The sequence below is a fragment of the Pocillopora verrucosa genome, chromosome 7, assembly GCF_036669915.1.
Source record: "Pocillopora verrucosa isolate sample1 chromosome 7, ASM3666991v2, whole genome shotgun sequence".
NCBI lineage: Eukaryota > Metazoa > Cnidaria > Anthozoa > Scleractinia > Pocilloporidae > Pocillopora > Pocillopora verrucosa.
Genome location: NC_089318.1, coordinates 21,275,096 through 21,293,086, shown reverse-complemented (window position 1 = coordinate 21,293,086; position 17,991 = coordinate 21,275,096). Strand labels below are relative to the sequence as shown.

Sequence of the window (17,991 nt, the reverse complement as noted above, 5' to 3'; positions counted from 1 at the left end):
TGAGGTCAAAAGGATTTTGATGAAAGAAACCCGGATTTTCAGGATGTAACCGAAATGTTAAAAAAATTTGGGATATTCTTGTGTCACCCGTACAAAACCTGCTAGAATTACTACAGGTAAGAATTTTACTTTACTGAGTTAATTCCGTTAACTCAACTGATTCTTATTCAGTAACTTTACCTGTGCCAGTTCATTATTGAAGTCGCAGTCGCAGATTAGACTGTGTGAAGTAAAGTCGGAGACAAGAAGTTCACGAATTTTCATGAATCCTTCCAAGAATCTGTTGGGGTTTCTTTTTCTTGCAATCTTGGATTTGACAAGTGGAGAAGGTCAGTTTCTTGCTTCGTTTCTGTGAATGAAAAAAGTATTCATTCGCCATTCAAATTCTAGGTGTTGAATGTCCCTTTTAAATCAGTGGTAAGGTATGTGAAGCATAAACGTTTTAGGCTAGGAATTTTTTCCAAGAAATCTAATTTTCCTTTTTTGAGAAGTCATTTGTCACGTTTGCTTAGCTTTATCTTTTGAGTTCGAGTCCTTGTTTCTCATAAATTTCCCACATTTGTCAATCTGTTTAGTTCATCCATAGTGTTTATGTAAACAGAAAAAAGAGTAAAATGGAAAAAAAGTAAAGTAGGTCACTGAGTAAGAAAAGAAAGAAAAACAAAAGTTAGCGATGTTTTAATTTTCCCAGTGCAGCCGATATCATTCCTAATTAGTTTTTTTTTCAGTCTCTTTATCTCCTCTATCTGCCAAGAGAGTTTGCTGGATAAACATTCTAATGACTTAAATAACAAGTCATAAGTCATCATAGCAATCGTTATGATGGTTTCTAGACCAATCAGTTTCGCCATGCATGTAGATTTTGATGAATTTTTCTTTTAGTGTTGGGTTTATTGCTTATATCAAAGTATACTAAGAGCAGTAATAGCTAGATTATTGTCTCGCTATGTATTTAGCTTATTTGTCAAAAAAAAATGCAAAAAATTAAAAACGCATTTATCATGCTACATATTTTTAAGAAAATAAAATGCAGTTTAAGTGCACGTGTCTTAATCCATAGGAATGATGTAATTTTTATTGAAGGTGAAATTGCACTACGCGAAATTTGTGGCCACGGAATAAACAACCCCAAGTCGTGTAGAAATAGATTTACTTCAATTCCTCAAAGGCGTACATGACGTAGTTCGAAAGTAAAATTAAAAACAATGACAAAAGTCACACAATATACGATAGAAAGAAATAGCAAACAACAGGAAGGAAAGAGAACTATAAAACACCTACATTGTTACGGCCACAGAAAAGACCAAGATTAATGCTGCTATTACGAAACTGCCAGGGCCAAAAAAAGAATGGAAAGGACGACCGGAAACGAGAAAACAGGCACATTACTTGCTATATGATAAATTATGCGAAGTAGTAATAGGGCGGCAATAAGGTGGCAATAAAATGATGAAAAATATGCTAATGAAACAATAAGTATAAACTTTTGCTAGTTACAGGATGAAAAGACTAAAATAATGAACTTCATACACGCATAGAATCCAACACGAAAAAAAATGTCGCACTTAAAACTTACAGAAAGGATGTAAAATTTATTGATGCTAGAATGCTTTCGAGCAACTACACCGAGAGGATTGCTAAATGTTTTAAAAGACTTCTCGCGGGCTTATTTCTTCGTTTTATCGGTCAACCATCCAGTCCATAAGATATCGCCCATGCCAAGTGAAACCAGACCCTATAGTCTGACTGTTTGGCCGGTGGCTGGTGACTGGTGGCTGGTGGCCGGTACCTTGACAGCAGGTATTTCCACTGTAATTCGATGCTTCGATGTTCGGTGGATGGTTTATTGAGTCAGTCAGGTTGATCGATTGAGTGAATTATCCTCGGCTAATTATCAAAGAATTTTGTCCCACAATACTTTTAATTTAATCCAATGGAAAGCACTTGCAAAAATTTACTAGTTACCGAGACGCGGTTTGAAATTTCATAGCGCGACGCAACCGCAAGAATATTATCTTACTAGCGCTAAAAAGGCAACTGTGGATGCCTTCAGTTTGTAAACAGAGCTAATAATATGGCCTCACAAGCAAAGCCACATTGCTTTCTTGACTCACTGCCCTGGCTATCCTGAGAAATCATCATTTATGTCTGTCCTTTAGCAGTTCAAGTTTTCAGCACATTTAATAATAAGTTTGGAAACTTTTGGTTTTAACTCTTTGGAATCTAAAGCACGAAATATTTCATCACTTTCTAATAGAGGAGATTAAAATTAAACGTTTTGTAAGGAAAGGATTGAACGGTGTTTCTTACATTATTTGTGTACAAGAGACTACGAGGTTTTCAAGTCACGGTGTGTTTCGGTAGTCGAACCAGAGAGCGACTTTCTGTATAAACTGTGTTGCATCTAAATTAAGATTCGAGGATTAAAGTATTTAAAATAGTCCAGTGTCGGCTGAGAGATATTTTGTTACAGTTTCAAGGGCATCGTTTCTTAAAAACAGTTGTGTTTATATTTGTAGAAGGATGTGTGAAATTGATGGATGGGTCTCAATCTTTTGACGAGACAGTAGAATACCCTCCAATGAATTGGTTTGAGACACCGGCAGTTGTTCAACTTGAAGCAGGTAATGAATTTATCAAATATAAAAATATATACATATACATATATATATATATATATATATATATATATATAACTGCATATATATATATATATATATATATATATATATGTATGTATGTATATATGTACACAATTAAGATATATCCACCCCAGACGATAAATAATGACTGGTTCGCATGTCTACTAGACCAATCAGAATTAAAATTTAGCAAAAACAGGAAAATATCAACACATATTCTCTTAGAAAAAGACAATGCAACCTAGTCTACTTACAAAATTCGTTCGATACGTTGCCCTAGCTACTTATTTGAACTCTTTCTTCAGCGTGTTCGGGCGAAGAAGCACTTGGGCTGGAGAGCGGTCTCATTACTGATCAGCAGATTACCGCTTCATCCTCCTGGAATAAGGCACTCGGAAAAGAGAACGCCCGACTAAACAGAAAAAGCTCCTGGTCAGCGCAAAGCAATGATCTCAATCAGTGGCTTCAAATCGATTTCGGACGAAATGTGAAAATTACGAAGCTTGCGACTCAGGGACGTAAGGACTGGGGCGACCAATGGGTGAAAAGTTATACTCTCGCTTACAGCGCGGAAGGCAGTAACGTTTTTCAGGCCTATCAAGAGAATGAATCAGATAAGGTGCAGTGGTTTCCATAATGTTGCATCTTATGTAGCGAGGGCTGTGAGGAACTTTGGAATTTTTATGTAGTTTTTATTTATTCCTAATAATAGGGGTCACATTTCATAAGACATATCGCCATTTCGTGTCTGCTTATCACCATTTTAAGTTTGTGTCTGTATGAGTAACAATCCGGCTTCTCATTGATTCTCAACCATATGTAAATATAGCTGACGTTTTTCATTCGAGTCGTCAGCTTTTTGAAATTCAGTGAGGTGGTTAACCAACCTTTATCAACTTTTAAATAATGCCAAACTTACTGTTTGACTTTCCCGAAGACAAAGTGCAACAGTTTGTTTAGCAATTCTAATTGGCGGTCTTTCCCCGCGCTTCTAGTCGTTCATCACTAAGTCAGCCAATCTCACTCTCCTCCCTAAAAACAGCTGTGAATGGTTTTGAGAGCTGACATTTGAGGTCCTATGGCGCTGGAATCGCCGTGAAACATCATCAACGGTGCATGCATCGATCTTCGTTGAAATTCGCTAAATTTGCCAGTGATTGTCTTTGCGGAAGTAATCTGAATTCCTTGTGAAGACACATGAATTGTTCATTTTGTTTTCCAGGTTTTTACTGGTAATACAAATCGGAACACTTTGGTTACCCATGTCTTGTTGCAACCAATCACAGCTCGATATGTCCAAATAAAACCAAAATCATGGAATAACCATATTTCCATGAGGGCCGAGTTTTACGGCTGTATTCTCTCAGGTAAGAGACCGGTCATCATTTAAGGGGAGGGGGGAGGGAGAGGGGGTTGCAAGCAGGTGGCTTTGTCATAGTCAAATTTACCTGATTTTCCCTTCCCCCTCCCTAAGGCTCTATAATCTCGTTATGATCATCTCTCGTTGGCAGTCGATTTTCTGTAATCTCTCCTTCATTATGTTGGCGACGAATGATCCCCCAAATTACTCTGCACCCCTCCTTCCCAAGGTGATTACTGATCTTTAGTAGAGATAAGATAAATAATGAGGCATTACTTCATGGTTATAGTTACATGGTTATCATCAACAATCTTAGACATTACCTTGATCAATTTACGCATTTTTTTTACCTTAAAACAAATCATAGACCGTTATCAAGTACTTGGTCGGAATGTCCACATGAATCACGTTCAAGAGCGTCTTTGTGACCAAAGCGAGGTAACCTTTGGACAGAACCAGAAGCGAGCCAATAGAATTGAGCTTGAAATTCTATCTGATACTGTATATGTTCAGGTAGGTATTTTTACAGTTAACTTTGGATAAGGGAAATTTGTTTTTTGTACCCATTCGTTTGTTCCCAAGAACCTTTCGCACTCATTCGACTCGTACTAAATTCAGACGATTCGTTCCCAGTTTGTTTCAATTCGTACCCGTCCAACATTCAGTGACGATCAAAACTTAGGAGATCTCAAGAAAGGATGTTGATTGTTGCGCAGGACACGTTAGTAAAGAGACAAGCGGGTAAAACACTATCAAAGTTCTTTAGCGCATACTTGTAATCTTCTTAACGATAACCACTGAATTATAATTATTGCCCTGCGCGATGTAAGGGTATAACATAAAAACTGGACACCCCACAAATAAAACTTCTTCAACGCAGATTATATTGCTGCTGATTGCGGTATTTGACATCAGAAACCCACCATACTTTCAAGTAAAGTGGGTTCAGAAACATACCTAACACAGAAAACGAACATAAATTAATAGGGGGTAAGTTTCTAAAGAAACTGTGGTGCTGCGTCGGTGGGGGAGTTTTTTCATTCAACTAATTTATTCCTGTCTTCTCGTCAACATATTCCCACCAATGGCGTAGCTCCACTTTCTGCATATAAACCCCCACACAACCCACAATTCCTCCTAACGCTCTGACGAAGGGCTAACACTCGAAACGTCAGCTTTTTTACTCTTTACGGTGGCTAATTTACGTTTTCAACCTAGTTGTTAACACTAAATTACCTGATAAATTAATACGGTTACGAAACGACAAAACTGACTGGGTGCCATTGGTCCTAGTAGGATACAAAATGTTCCTGGGTAGGAAAAAAATGGTAATCAATCAGTAAAACTGAACCCTTATGTTTCCGGGATCTCTACGAATTACAGTTGGCTGAAGAACATATTGTAGCAATCGAGGCCATTTAATTGACCGTTGAGATTACTTTTAATTAGTCTTGGTTTCTGACACTCAATCGACAAAGCGTTTCATTCCAGAATGTCCAATAGAACTCAAATAAAAATGAGAAATAGTATTTTTACAAATTAAACTACATTGACGTGCCTCAGGGCGGTTTCGATTTGCATGTAAGGAATCACTCTGCTTATTTCCCATAGGGTCACGTGGATCTGCGTGGTATTAAAAATTTGACAATATTCAGCCGAGAGGTGATCTTTACGGAAGACAGTCGATTGGACCTCAGTGCTCCCGACTTAGATCAAGATTTAAATATTCTGCCTCCTGGTTCCGATGGAGATGACGGGAAGCATGGAGTTCATGGTCCAACAGGTGAGTTAAGGGCTGCCGGAAATTCAAGGCCACAATCTTCTGTCCTTTTTTTATATGTGGCTTGTGTGGGTCAGGACCAAATGCCATTAGTGTGGGGGTCGAGAGGTACCAAATCCCCGAAGTTTACTCCCTCGAAATAGGCTAATAGGGATGTAGTGCTAGATGGGATTGCACTTTTAAGACTGGGTTGACTGTAATGGGGTTACTCTTTCAACAAAGTCATTAGAATGGGGTCGCAAATTGTCGTGATTTTGGATTATGCAACGCAATATTTTTAATATATATATATTTTGTTTTAATTCGACTTTGACAGTCACAGTCTACGCCGAAATTATTACTGGCTATGTAAATATTGTAACAAATGGCGGAAATGGAAAACCGGGGCAAAATGGCGCGAATGGAAGAAGGGCAGCCAACAGCAAGCACAAGGTACATTATTCAATAATTGATATGCATGATATAGGAAAACTAAGGGAAAAGTCGTTATTTATCGCCTGGAGGGGACTGGGGGGAGGGGAGGGTGTATGATTTCGGGAACGAAGAGGGGTGATAAGGGGGGCTATAGAAAATCTACTGCAAATTAACTGCCAATCGGAGTGGGGGGAGGGGGGAGTAGAGATAAGAATAGAAAGAATCAGGTCAATGTCATCGAGACACAATCAAACCCTTACAGCCCCCCCCCCTCCCCCACGCAGGCGATGAATAACGACAGTTCCCCTGTTTATGATGATACGTCAGACTACGAAGCTTTCATTACAAAAAGGAACTGCTGTAAACTGAAACAAATTGTTAAATTTGAAGATCAGTATTGATAATTTAACGGATGTTTACTCTAACAGTGGAGGTTTTGTGTCAATAAACAATAATTACTACTTCTAACTTTACTATTCAAACAGCGACGGAACAGGACAAACTATGCCTGCAGAGCAGGCAAAACAAAGACTGGCTGCACTAGACACATTGCGGGGATACGAGGTATATCAGGCGGAAATGGAGAACCTGGCGGAGATGGTGGGAAATCAGGTAAAACTGAAACTTAATAGAGTAAATTAATTTTTTTTCTCTTGAGATTAACCGAACTGTCCAAAATTGTCAATAACGCTACTAGCGCTATTGACAATTTTTGGGCCGTGAAGAATAGTTCCTTTTCTGACGCCGCAACCACGCGCGGTTGGGAGAAGGTTTTCAAGAAATTCTGGTGCTGCGTCAATTTGGGGATTAACAAGACAATCTGGTGTTATCAACTGAGTTGATGATGGAAATTGGCCACCGTAAAGAATTTCTAAAGCTGACGTTTCGAACGTTCGTCTTTTTTCAGAGGGAATTATGAACAGCTAACGCTTGAAACGTCAGCTTTAGAAAATCTTTACGGTGGCCAATTTCCATTTTCAACTCAGTCGATACAAAGAGAATAATACATGACGCGCGTGGAGGTAAAGTTTCTCTTCGAGTATTAAACTCGATAGCTCACGAGTGAGCGCAGAAAACGAGTGAGATGTCGAGTTGAACATGATAAGAGAAATTCCATATCTACAAGTAATCGTGTATTATTTTGTTTATCATAGAAACACAATAGCCCTTTACTGACAAGAAAAGTCAACTTCATATTAATTAATGAAAATAAAAGGATCGATAATCCCCAAAGAAAAATCGTTAATTGCGTTGGCGCTAAGGCTCAAGAGGAGAAAATGTGTCGAAACACTTCAAAAACAAACAATGGATGTAATTTTCAATACACTAAATTCTCATTTATTGTCTAGGTCCTTACCGACAAAAGAAATCTTTCAAGTAAACGGCCAAAATCGGCGTGTGGCAAATCCCCCAGTTGTCGAATTTCCTTCTCAGCCGCGGGAAAGACTATTACCAAGGCCGCTGAGAACATAACTTTTGGTTTTTCTTCCCGTATTTTGGTTTTCTTCCCCTGCGGATTTTTCATTCATCAATCTCACTAAGTGGCGCGAAAGGCGGGTGACGTGTCAGCAGCTGATTGGGCATGTCAAATACACAAGAAAAGAACACTATTTTTTTTCACGTGTGTCGTTAAGGCTTCTCTCAGGGCTGGAAATCCTTGTATAACACCCTAGTTTATATGATAAAACCAAATTATCCGCATAAAAAAATTGTTTCAGCGTACGTTTGATGAGATGTGGTGAACACACCGGAGGTTTGGAGAGCACGAAAGATGCGTAACAGTTGGCTGCTCTTCGAGCAATTGATTTCAGCCTCTTAGGTACTCTCCAATCTTCTCAAGTGCTTCATATCTAGACGAACAAACAGTGAAATGTGTCTTATATGGTAATTCCCCTGCCATGCACACGCACGTTTTTTACTGTACCCCGCGCACAATGGAAACCTGAGGCACTCGCGCTAGCGCTGTTGACTTTGATTACTTGTACATGAACTGAATGTGTTATAAACAGTAGTAATCACCATTTAAATGCACTGCATTTACTTATGTCTCTCACCTAGGTATTTATTTATTTATTAAACTTAACAACAGGAAATGGTGGCGATGCAGGCCGTCAAACTCTTCATGTTTTGAATGTGAGAGGGAAAATCGAATTAACATCTTGTCGCGGGACTGGAGGGCAGCCGGCAGTAAACGGATTAGGAGGAGCCGGTGAGGACTCACAAATTCTTCATTAATAAAATTTTGCACAAGGATGAAATTATCTGCCAGCTTTTTTTTTAATTTTTTTTTTCTATCACTATGATAGAATAAATATCATTGGTCGGACGAAACACCACAAATCAACCTATATCCAGATTCTCTGGAAGGCAGTGAAACACTCTGCTACCAATACTTCATCGGATCAGGAAGAAGCTTGGTTCACGATATGAGTTAATTAAGAAAGGTCAAAAACGATACGACGACGCGAAAACTGACTTAAGCAAAAACGAAAACCACGAACAAAGGCAATTACATAATAATTTGTAATCCTGGCGCCGACAAGTTATTATTGTAATTGTCGCACAACGTATGCGACTCGGTGTCACTCTTTGTCGATAGCTCCAAATAAAACGGGCAACGCGACTAATAGACATTGCCTTCGTTTTTCTATGGCGCTATACTTAGCTTTTTCAACAATCATGTTTTAACCAGCGGAATGCAAGAGAAGGTATGATCCTCAAAAATTAGCTGCAATCAGTCAGAAAAGAAGGGTGAGAAATTCAGGCTTTGACTGAACTGGAATCCACGCATCCCAAGTGCATGATGGGAGCGGGGCAAAGTTTAGAGGATTCTTTATTCGCGCAAAGGAATCTGATGAGGCTGGATTAAAAGTGGATTGATGACCAGCTGATAGATGGGCAGATCAACTTGCAGAAGCATCAACTGAGCAAGAATAGTTTGATCAATTGAAAGAAATTGTTGTTTTCAGGTGGTTTAGGAGGACGTGGTGGCCGCGGGATAAACTGTAGCTATAGGAGTGAGGCCATATGTAGTGTTATGGGCGGGCCATGTCGTCATTGGTGTGAATCATCCGGACTAGCTCACGAGGCCCCTCGCGGAGCACCTGGAAGAAGCGGAAGCAACGGACAAGGTTTTTTAACTGCTTATTTATTTATTCTTTAATTTAATTTTAGGCGGTCTTACGGTTCCTACACGTGAGAAAAGAGTGGAACGCTTTTTCAAGTTTAAGCGTTCCCCTTCTTCCTATCCAAACTTGTGGTGTTGGCTCGAGAAAGAAAACTGAAATGAAATGTTTTCAGGTCTTGTGTTCAACAATACTGCAAAGGGAAGGGAATGGGAAGGAAGGTTCCTTCCAAACATTATAATTTGAGGGGCAATGCTAGAACACTAGCTATTAGCCGTTCTGTCTAAAGTTTACGCTTTAAATGCATATTTAACAACTTTTAATTTCGTTACGATTTTACTTTTAAGGACTCGTAGCAAAAGGCTCCGATGGTCAGGTGGAAAGTTCTTATCTTCAGAAATCTAGTTTGGGTCCTGAGGAATTGAAAAAGTATCCTCTGCAGCTGATAAAGATGGTGACAAGATATGGTGAAGACCTTCTCTGGGCTAACAATGTCGAAAAAAGCGACGCTGTGTTCAAGTTTGTTGTAAAATTGTCAAGTGACAAACCTGGAGCGTCCGAATTGACGAAAGGTTCGACACTTTCGAATATATTTTCGTTTAATGTAGGTTACAATAAATTCAGGGTCAGCGGTTTATCTGCCAATTAGGTTTCAGTCCCCTCGCACCATATGTATATATTTAAATTTTCGCGCGAAAAGAACAGTATGTTATTCAGTTTGTCGTCCTTTCATCTTTTCTTTATGGCACCCGTGTACTCCCTTTATCCAAACCGTCAGGTACGCTTTGCGTTTTTTTTGCCGTTTTATGTTTCGCTATGTAATCGTAGTTATTGTTGTCGGTAGTTGGTTGTAGTGTACTTTAGTTAATCGTGTTTCAGAAACCACCGGTTACGATTCAGTTGTATGGTTTGAGTAACTGTCCGGAAATTTACTGGTGCGTTCGCTACAATGTACTTAATTAAAATAAACTACACAAAAGAAATTTGCTGATAACTCTATTTTCGAAAGACATGATCTCAGCCCGGCAATAAATACGTATATTTGACAAGAAGATTCCATGTTGCCGTACGTTTGTACAGTAATATAGTACGGAAGACCTTAAAATGTGGTAGGGAAAAAGAAAGTATGACTGGAGACACAGCCTTAAAAATATTTTATCAGAAAATCTAAGGAAGTAATCTGCATAGAAGATGATATGAAATGTAAATCCCCATTGGGAGTTTGAAGCGGTACACAAGCAGTTATAAACTCCCTTGCTAATCATTTGTTTGGATCATTTCTTAGTGGCAAAGAGAAGACTGGCTTTCATGAACAAAGTAGGATACGACAGATTTGGGAATAACGAGCTGTTCGCACCTATGATGAAATGGGAGGTCTTCCAGGAACAAGTCGAAGTCATCAAAGATCGTGCAGAAACGTTTGAGAACGCTTACAATGCTATCAAAGAATCGATTCAGCGGCGTGATGACGTAAAGACAATACTGAAATCACTACCACAGGCTGCCAGACTTCAAGTTGTAAAGCAAAAGAACAGACTGGAAGAGGCCAGACGAGTAGCAGTGAGCGAAAAGGGAGCATATGTGTTGGTAAGTGTCGAAACCTCCATGTCGAATATAAACCGATCTCTTAGTGAGAGGGTACCAACCTGTGAAACTGAGGTCTTCCCTCTTACATTCTTCTAAGATGAATAATGCTATACCGGCGATCTTCACTTGAAATACTCTGAATCAAAACACTTTCGTAAGCGAGTTTTGTCAACGTGGGCATTGCATACGGCGTCCTGTCCTTCTCTAAAACATTTATTTCAAAGGGAAACAACTAATGAACAAGTATTCTGCTCTGACCAGATGCCTCGACTCTACACGTGGGAATATAGCTTAGAAACAAAGTGGAGCTTAGTCCCATAGCCTTTTCTAACATTATTAGAAAATCAAAGGCCTTACGGAAAACGCACTGGTCGGGCGGCGAGGTCTGAGTTCAAGCCAAAGCTGGTCAATATTGGTGAAGAAATGTTATTTTTAAAGTAATTCTCTCCACCAAAGAGCACCAGTGAAGAGTTAGCGAAGTCGGGCGGATTGTTGAAGGGTAACCTGCGATGACGTAGCATCCAGTCCATTGGGCGTGGAATTACTCCTTGTCGCTTCGTGCCAAGGGGTTCTGGATATACTCCAGCTAAAGATAAGCCAAACGGCTAAATTTCAGACCTGAACTTCCTTGGTTTACTTCAATCTTTAAGATATTAATGAATAAAGGGATTAAGTTTCAAAAGAAACTGTGGCGCTGCGTCGGTGGGAGAGTATAACGGGGTAATTAAAAGTAAATAAGGTAAATTGGTCATCATAAAGAGTTTTAAAGATAAACAATTTAACTCCGTTCTCTCTCGTCATAAAATTATATCAGTTTATCTTAACTCTGTGAAATGGTATAAATAGCAGTATTGTAAAGGCTGCTTTCGCAATACTGACAAGAGTGAACGCGAAATAAACTCATTTGTCGGTTGGAATTGAAGATAATGAATACGCAAATAAAAATACGCAGATACGCGGGGGAACCAGGCCGTGTACATATAATTTCTTTTCAGCAACATTTTCTCTGAAGAATACCTTAAATAACAATAAGCGACTGAAATTATAATTCATTTGTCTTATTTTATTCTACGTATCCTTGCCCTAACATTACAATTTTATTTCTCCTCTTTGTTGCACCAGGCTATTGGTGAGCTGGAGGCAAGTATGAAGAGTAGTCTACTGGATGCAAAAGGGATGCTCTCAGACGTGTACGAAACAGCAAAGTTTAACAGCGACGACTTATTTGTCATTCTTGAGGGAACAACAGGATTCTTTAGTGGTGTACTGGGAAAAGATCCTTTCGCCGCCCTTGGATCAGCTCTAGGAGTGATCGGACATTTTGTTGGCCAATGTGACCTTGGTAAACTTCAGAATAATTTGGAGAAAGTAGAAAAATGGCTGAAATTTGGACAGGACTATGCTGCCCTGAAAGACTCAAGTGAATTGGATTTTGACCAAATGGATGTGGAAGCTGTACCTGAAGTAATGCAGGTAAACATTGAAATGCTGCATCTTCGATATCTATGTTTGTGTTTCTTAATAGCTTGTTTTGTTGTTTGTTTGTTTATCTACTGATTTATTTTACTCTTTTGTCTGTTTTGTTTTCTGTGTGTTTCTCTGCCTCTCTGTCTGTGTGTTTGTCTGTACGCCTCTTTCTTCGACCCTAGCTTTATTGCTGTTTCCCAAGTTATATCCAGCTCATGACGATTTCTTTATCTTCTTATAAAAAGGCTAATCTGGAAATGAACAAAGAGGGACTTGCAGCGGACCTTGTTTGCCTGCTGGATGAGAGGTCAAAACCCCGAAACTCGGCAAAGTTTCAAGAACAGATCGAACGATTTTTTATCTCCGGTGCAGCAAGAATCGATCTCATAGCAAAGGTCATTGACTTGGATAACGAAATCGGTGGACATAACTTTGATATTCCGAACTTAGAAGAGACAGCAAATGAAATTGAAAGCCTTGATAACTCTGGTGGTAAGGATCTTTGTGATTATACATCGCATCAATGCTATCTCTTTTTATAACAATGATATTTGCGCTTATGATCGCACGCAGGGTCGTGCACATGCAGGATGACGTGTGGCTATACATTTTCGCCAAAATTTCCCATCAAGTTTAACTTGAAGGCCACGTCGCTTCACGCTTTCCCTGTTGATGATCCTCTCTCCATAAATAAGCAGGAAAACGAATATTAAGCGTGACAGGTCACGAAAAGTAAAGGTCCAATAATAATATATTTCCTTTTCAGATTCTCCCATCGCTGATAGCACACAGCAGATGTTTCTGGATGATTTACTTACGTCCTATCAGCAGATAGAAACAGGATTTGCCCAACAACTGTACCAGTTGTACAAAGGTTTCGAGTTTCGCTCTCTATGGATTGTTCAGGAAAAATTAGCAGAATTCGAACGGCAAGCGGTGTCAGCCGCTCAGGGAACAGGAAATCTCCAAGGGGTTTTAGAGCTTACAAAAGCACTTCAAGGAATCGATGATATCGAAAATAGGGGAAAGCGATGCTTCACAAGATTTCGCCACACAATCACCACGCACAAATGGACATTTGACAGTAACAGAGCTAAACACAACGTGGTATGTGATGTATTTCTTTTGTCTTTGTTACAGTGAGCTATTAAATAAAACAGATGTTTTTTTGCAGTTGTTAATGTTGCTGTTGATGTTTTTTGTACTGTTTCCTTGTTTTCCCTTTTGTTTTTTGCTATTTTTCGTTCGGTCGTTCTTTCAGTAACTGCCTTTTCAATTTTTCCTTTTTCTCTTTCTGAGCAAACTTTGGCATTTCTACGTGTGGCTTGTTACCTTGTTACGATTGTGACTGTGGGAAAATCAATTATTAAAGCAACCTCTGCATTAAATTTCATCTTTATTGCTATAAAATTGTTGACTTAAAGTTTCTTCTTCATTTCCTGCAGATGTTCGACGAACTTCATAAAGGCACTACGAGGTTTTCATTGAAAATTTCAGATAGCTGCGATCGCTGTTATAACGTGCGCCTTTTGAAGGTAATAACTAGGTTCAGATAAATTATGCTAACACATCTTTGGCCATAATGTTATAATAAGGGCATCGAGCATGAAGCCGGCATAATGAGTAAGATTCTCCAGCACATGAAACGCTTTAAACTACGCTTCCAGTACTAACTTCTATAACCCTTTTTTTTTAGTTTCTATTACTTTTCTGTAATTTTTACGGCTAGGTTTCTTCATTGAAAGCCTGGTTAGAACCTCATGTACTCGATATTCCAAGGTTCTAAGGCTTTACTAACACCGCGAGATTATATACAGTTTATAATCCCTTCAGTAACACACTGACTCTCGAACGCTCTTAAATTTAGTAACTACATGCACCAAAATGAAAACACATATGCATAATTTTTGGCATAATGTTCTGTTTTCAGGGATGACTCTCAAAAGCTTAATGTTCGAATTGTCGACCGTAAGAGCAAGCTGTTCATATGGTATTTCAGAGTTGTTATTCTTGTAACAACTCTGTTATACTCCATTCACACCAGAAAAATATAGTTAGTTGAGCCGTGTTTAACCTTGTTTACAACTGAATGAGGATCAGAGACAGAAACCTGAAAAACCGGATTTTCCATGGGGTTTATTTAGTCAGCAACATGCATTTTCAATGCACTTAATTTGAAGTCGGCAAACATCGGTTTAAGTAGCTCCTACGGAAAAAATAATGTCAAACAGTGATTTAACAAAACAACTTTAGAACATGTTCAAGCTTTGGTGCCAATGGGGAATTTGACTGTCAATAGAGATAATTTTTCTAACTGTCCATGAGAATTAAGTTCTGTTCGCCCTAATCTGTATGATTTTTTTGTTTTGTTTTGTTCTCCGTTTCCGCCTTTTCTTTTTCAGATGTACGTTGAACTAGAAGGTGAAGAATCTCAAAGCGGTGATAACCCATCGAGGGTTTTTCTTAAATTGAGACATCTCAGTGGCTCCTACTTTAGAGATGGAAACGGGAATGTCAGGGAATTCCGGCAGCCTTTAGGATCATGGCGGACGTTAGAATTCGACCGATTTGCAATCACTAATTCCGAAGGATGCAACAGAGAAAAAGCAAAAGGAAACAGTAAGTAATGATTTAAAAGGCTAACCTTATATAGTATTTCGCGAAAGCTCTTCTTCCATGCGTCACGCAACGCTATCATCAAAGCGTGACATCCTACAGAACGGAGATTAGACTCTGACCAAACCAATTCGTTCTTCAACGCATACTTTTTCATGCGTTTTTTCTTCCTATCATCAACTAACACCCGGAAACGCTGATAAAAACGGAGCGCGGAGCGTTTTGAAAAAACGCCTCTTTCATAACCTAGATAAGTCTGTACATAATGGACATCCAGTTTCAAATCACTTGTAAAATATTTTTCTCGCAAATTTTCAGTGCATTCTCTCTTCTGTATGAGCAAGGACGATAACCGCTTTCAACCGATGTGCTGCCATTATCTCAGCGGTTCACCGTGTGATGACACACTTCTCGGAGCAGAAGAATGCCGGAGTCCATTTGGAACCTACGAAATGACCTTACCGATTGACAGCGAAACTTCCTGTACAGCCAGTAGCTCGCGCATAACAGACGCAAACTGCAAGGACTTTGATGTAAGCCTAAGTTATTAGATTTGATTAAGAAGTTTTTGGGCATCTGAAAATAAAGACAATCCCCAAGTGCTCGCGTTAATTCACCATTGCAGAGAAAAACTAATATTTTAACGTCAAAGTTCGCGTTTTACTTGTCTAAATTATAGTATTTTTTAGCGGTTAAGAAAGGTTCTTCCTTCATATACATTTTACCTTTTTTTATTCCTATCTTTATTCCTCTCCAGATTTTTTCCGATCCGTTTTTTTAAAGCAATTACATCTGACTAAAATCAAGAGAATATTTGATCTGATGCCAAGGGAGGAAATTGAAGCAAACAATGGCATCGTAAAACTTGGTAGATGCCATGCAATTAGGAAAATAATCCTTTTCTTTTTACCTTTAATCTTTATCCTCCATTTTCAAACAAATTGTTAATTATTGCCGGAATGAGATTAGAGTACTGGCTACTTGTTGCAGCCATAAGGGTCACAAATTAAAGCCGTGTACCAAAACATGTTAGAATCGAATGTGATCGCGCATGCAGTTAAAACGTTAAATGGATAAAGTGAACGGAAAGATTACTGACGGCTACAATACGTGAGAGTCCCGATTAATCATCTATTTGTTTCCTCTTTGTACATCAGCGTTCAGTGTTCACAAAAATGAATGTATGGATTCAGTATCTGTACTGGACTGGTGAGTACCCAACAGGTCCAGACGACCCAAGATGCAGCAATTTTCAGGACCCAGACTCCGAGGCTGAGCATGTTCCCGTAACTATTAACCATGAAGCATCAGGCGATATCGAATCATAGAGAAAATTTTCAAGAAAAAAAGACACAATAAACGCAGTGGAAGACTGCAATCACTGTGATTTATGGAAAATTGTAAACGACACTCAATAGTTTAAGGCAAGGGGACGAGAAAAAGAATAAAATAATGGCAAAACATTTTCCTTTGTTTGAAACTTATTGCACATATGCAGGGAGGAAGGTATTAGTGGTTGAACAGGGCTAATGGTTTGGGTGCTGCATGTGCTCTGGTTACAAAAGGGTTCGGTTCGTGGGTTCATTCGGTCAGCGGACATTCCCAATAATGTATGAGGCACTGACTAAAAACCCGGCCAATTCCATGATGACCATAACAGTTGCAGTAGTAAAAAAACTGATTATTCTTAGATGAGTCTGTTGCGGCCGAGAGCAGACAAAGCTGAGCATAGTCTGTTGTGCGTGAGACACCGACTATCTTAAATATTTTTCAGATTAATAGCATAAGGTTTGAAAACAAATCGGTTCTTCAAAATTCTGCCACTCGTTTTATTTGTATTTGCTTCTTGTAATCAGGAATTACTTCATAGAACCGATTGTATATAAAATTTGTAATTGGACGTAATTGGACACTCCCCTTGGGGCTTTTCAGGACCAATTTCACAATTTTCTTTCCCTATTGGGTGAGATCGGACGTCAGCTTATATAAGGCGCCTCTGGCTGCCGCTATCAGTCCATTTTGATCTCACCCACCCACCCACCCACCCGACCCGTACATGGAGAGATAGACCACCACACCGGGAACTACGTCCCCTACTCTTTTCGACAAGTGCCTGGGTTCTTTAACGTCCCCTGCTTACCATGTAACACTGAAGATGCAGGAGACGGGGCCTACGGTTTTTCGTCCTTATCCGAGAAAACTAGAATATCTAACCATTTGCAGATGTAATTATAAAGGCAACACATTCTCCTCAGTTATTTTAAGACCCTGAGTGTTGGTCCGGTCTGGGGCTCGAACCCTCAACCTCCTGCACAGCAGACTGGCGCCCGACCAACTGAGCTAACCAGGCGGCGGTTTTACCGTGGAATGAAAAGCAAAGTTGGAGAGGAAATACATATTCGACTGGTCATGTTTATTTTCATCACATTTCTTATGCTTTTTATTCATTCGTTTCTTTTTTTTTCGCTTTCTGGAGAATTTTTTCGTTAAGGAGAGAAATAAATTGAAATGAGGAAGCTCGACTTAGGTTTTCTCTCAACAACGGACTTGTGGAGTGGCATATTGCATCAGATGTCTTCAAGGACTCAGGAATTCATCTGCGTTAAAGTAAGTTTGTCATTAATGATAGTTATGAATCTCTTCTTTTAAAGTTACTTACACTTGGTTCACCCAGGGTAACATTAATTGGAATTGGTAAATTGTTGCTGGTGATTGGAGCTTGGCTTCTAGTCAACTTCTTAGTCTTGTGTTCACACTGGGAGAATTTTCCTGCTTCGTTGGGTCCCTGTGGCCCTGGTGGTCCTTGTGAACCGTTTATACCCTGTGGACCTATTACCCACTGGATACCTTATGTTCCACTGAATCCTCGAGGTCCGGTTGGTCCGACAGGTCCTTGAGATCCACTGAAACCGTGTTGTCCGACAGGGCCTTGGAGCTTACTCACGTTCTCTAGCTGAAAGATACACAGATGTTGATAACGTCAATCAGATTCCTGATGAT

The 17,991-nt window shown here is 39.4% G+C and overlaps 1 protein-coding gene across 1 annotated transcript; it reads left to right on the top strand.

Annotated features, from left to right (window-relative positions):
- Positions 1–1,715: 1,715 nt before the first annotated feature.
- LOC136276915 (uncharacterized) lies at positions 1,716–16,319 on the top strand. Its single transcript, XM_066170279.1, has 19 exons — positions 1,716–1,800; positions 2,520–2,624; positions 2,948–3,261; positions 3,865–4,009; positions 4,370–4,515; positions 5,614–5,785; positions 6,099–6,214; positions 6,682–6,808; positions 8,286–8,405; positions 9,166–9,327; positions 9,669–9,893; positions 10,607–10,908; positions 12,031–12,381; positions 12,621–12,879; positions 13,142–13,482; positions 13,821–13,910; positions 14,778–14,994; positions 15,310–15,524; positions 16,149–16,319. The coding sequence occupies exons 1-19, from the start codon at positions 1,716–1,718 to the stop codon at positions 16,317–16,319; spliced, it is 3,663 nt and encodes a 1,220-aa protein (XP_066026376.1).
- The last annotated feature ends 1,672 nt before the right edge of the window (positions 16,320–17,991 follow it).